The sequence below is a fragment of the Ammodytes marinus genome (genome assembly GCF_949987685.1).
Source record: "Ammodytes marinus genome assembly, chromosome: 11".
Lineage (NCBI taxonomy): Eukaryota > Metazoa > Chordata > Actinopteri > Uranoscopiformes > Ammodytidae > Ammodytes > Ammodytes marinus.
In genome coordinates, this window is record NC_137215.1 from 5,758,313 (window position 1) to 5,761,338 (window position 3,026).

Sequence of the window (3,026 nt, forward strand, 5' to 3'; positions counted from 1 at the left end):
CTAGCTTGTCACTGGCAGCTGGTCTGAACCTTCCTCCAAACTCTTTTCTCCGTCTCGAGACTTTTTCCTCCTCTTGTTACCTAGAAACAGAGGAGAACACGCTGAAATGTGGGGGACTTCAAACTTGCCTTGACACTGAACCTGCGTCAGTTTTGTTTTTTTATTTTTGCCTTACTGTGAACAAAATCACGTTTGCTGTTAAAGTTAGCGATTCTGGAGAACGCTTTTTGTCAAAATCAGTCAATATCTCCTCACAATCCACTACCTGTCTATACTAAGTGGGTACTTAAAAAAATACAATTGTTGTTAATGCACAGCCTAGGGTCTGTTAACAGGCATGTTGCTAGCTACAGTGGGCCCCCTTGTTTACATACCAGTTTACAGAGCCTAGGCTGTGTATTAACACTGAATTATTGTCCAGCACACACACACACAGTACGGACAGTATGTGGAATTGTGAGGAAATATTCAATGAGTTCGACATTAAAGCGTTCTTCAGAATCACTCACTGCACCTTTAACGGAAACAAACTCCACTACTTAGCAGCACGGCCACTGCATTGAAACATCCAGTCATCATATTATAAGAGTGCATGAGTCGTATTGTGTCTTGAAAAATCTGCCCTTGAGAAAAGTGTAGGTCGCAGCAAAGATACACAGCACATCACTTGTTGCTAAGATACTCCGGAAACTGCTGCAATGTAGTGCGTATGAAAGAAACACAGAGTGTGTGGGTGTGTGCTGTCGCCTCGGTGCTGGTGACAAAAGGCTCACTCACTTAGTTTCCGCAATATTTTTTTGCCGATGTTTTCCTCCGAGCTGGACAGAGAGAGAGAGCTGATGAAGGGAGAGGTGGAGGGCTGGGAGTCTGTAGGCACATCTGAAGGAGACAGGGTAAGACAGACATATTAAAGAAAGAAGGGTCTACAGCGATATACGGTATAAGACATATTCTAGTGCAGGTGAACTTGACTTAAAGGTGAAGTCAGCGATTCTGAAGAAATCGGATGTTCATACACAGCCTAGGTTCTGTAAACTGGGGTGTAAACAAAGGATATGTATAGAAATGCACATGCAGGTATAGCGGGTCGTGAGGCGATATAAACTGATTTTGACAACAAGTATTCTCCAGAATCACTGACTCCACCTTTTAAAACTGAGACTGACTGAGATGTGTGACTGTGAATCAAGCTCTTCATTAGTGAGTGAAAGAACATTCCGGATTCCTGACGTAGTTTGGTCCGGTCCGGATAGTGTGGAGCGTCACTCACCATTCTCTTCGTAACTTTCCGGTCGGTCTTCGTGGATGTAGGGAATCTCATCCATGCGTAGGAACACAGAATCATTGGGACTCCTCTGCCCGTCAGATTTACTGCCTGGAGAACAGAGAAATAGACCAATTTGATTTTATATATTTATCTCCAACAATCATCAATATTTAAAAGAAGAAAAAAATTATAATAATTATATAAACCTAAAGATAAAACACAAACATAGATAAATTATCCAATAATATCAAATAACAAAAAAAAAGTATAAGTTTGAGAAGGAGCAGGCAGAAGCACAATGCTTATATATTCCTGCCCCTACTTTACAATATTATAATCAGCTCTAAACCAAATGCAAGAGGCCACATCAATGCATCAGTATTGCTTGATATTGTGGAAAGACTTGAGGCATTGGTGGATGATGCCATCTTTAGTAACTAGCTTCTCGTCCTTGAAAGCATCGCAGCTTTTGTAAGTTATCTGAACGCAAAGGAGTGCTGAAATCAAGAATTTTTAACACTACATGACGCCAAAATACACCGTAACTACACACTGTACCTTTAATAGGTGTGTGTGTGATTGAACATTCAACCTGGCTGTATATAACCGGATGCTATTGACAAGCAACAGAACCATCTGCCAGTGATTGTTCTAAATGACTCACTTACACAAACGCACACACACACACACACACACACACACACACACACACACACACACACACACACACACACACACACACACACACACACACACACACACACACACACACACACACACACACACACACACACACACACACACACACACACACACACAAACACTGTGTGGCGTGATACACACAGCGCAAGACAGATGGTATGTGGGAAATCCTTTAAGCCCTGAAACCAGTATGGATGGGTTGATGCAATGTGTGCTCCAGATTTGTTGAGTGAGTCACTGGCACCCAATCTACAACTGCTTCAAATAGTAAATATAGTGAAACTAAAAAAATACCAAGAAGTTTTCACATTTTTCTTTCAAAATATTATTCTTTCAAAATTTGAAATGGCCTTTAGACCTTGGCATTCACATATTCTGCATTGAAGTACATACACAGAACTCAAGGTTCTTTCAACCAACTGGTTATCAGAATTTTTGAATTGATTAAAGGTGCTCCGAGGAACTTTCAGTTTGTGTTCATTCTTTCACCCCCTTTGGACAAAAGCGGTAGTGTTTTTACTATTCTTTACCCTGATGCTCTCGTTTGCTGTAACATGTCATTTATGATCATCAGAGGAAAAATGATGAGACTGTTTCAGAAATATTTAAAAGTTCCTTATAACACCTTTAATTGGTTAATCCTAAAAACATGGTTTGTATATAGTCATTATATAGTTACAAAGCATCTCCTCTGACTTACGAACGATGCGGTTTCTCTCGTTGAGCTGGGAGGTGTTGCGAAGGCCACCGTGTGGGTGTAGGTGTGCGAGTCGGGCCAGGCCCAGGCGCGTGTGTGTGTTAGTGAGCGGGAGGGCGATGCTGTGTGAGCGCGTCTCTGTCACTGGGAGACGGCCCTTAAGGTCCAGGTCCAGGCGGTCTCGGCTCTGAGGCAGGCTGTCCATCCGGCTGGCCGTCAGAGCGTTCTGGTAGTGGTTCCTAGTGATCTGTGGGGGGTAAAGCAAGTGTCTTTATCTGTTTTTAGGTGTGTGTGTGTGTGTGTGTGTGTGTGTGTGTGTGTGTGTGTGTGTGTGTGTGTGTGTGTGTGTGTGTGTGTGTG

The 3,026-nt window shown here is 42.5% G+C and overlaps 1 protein-coding gene across 1 annotated transcript in view; it reads right to left on the minus strand.

The window, feature by feature from the left end:
* The window catches only part of LOC307257649 (metal transporter CNNM1-like), a gene marked incomplete at both ends in the record, with an annotated part of 15,084 nt that continues 12,058 nt past the window's right edge, over nt 1-3,026 (minus strand). Inside the window, 4 exons of the mRNA XM_080036910.1 lie at nt 1-80; nt 778-879; nt 1,271-1,375; nt 2,670-2,913. Coding sequence (XP_079893036.1) covers nt 1-80; nt 778-879; nt 1,271-1,375; nt 2,670-2,913 — 531 coding nt within the window. The remainder of the gene's footprint in view (nt 81-777; nt 880-1,270; nt 1,376-2,669; nt 2,914-3,026) is intronic.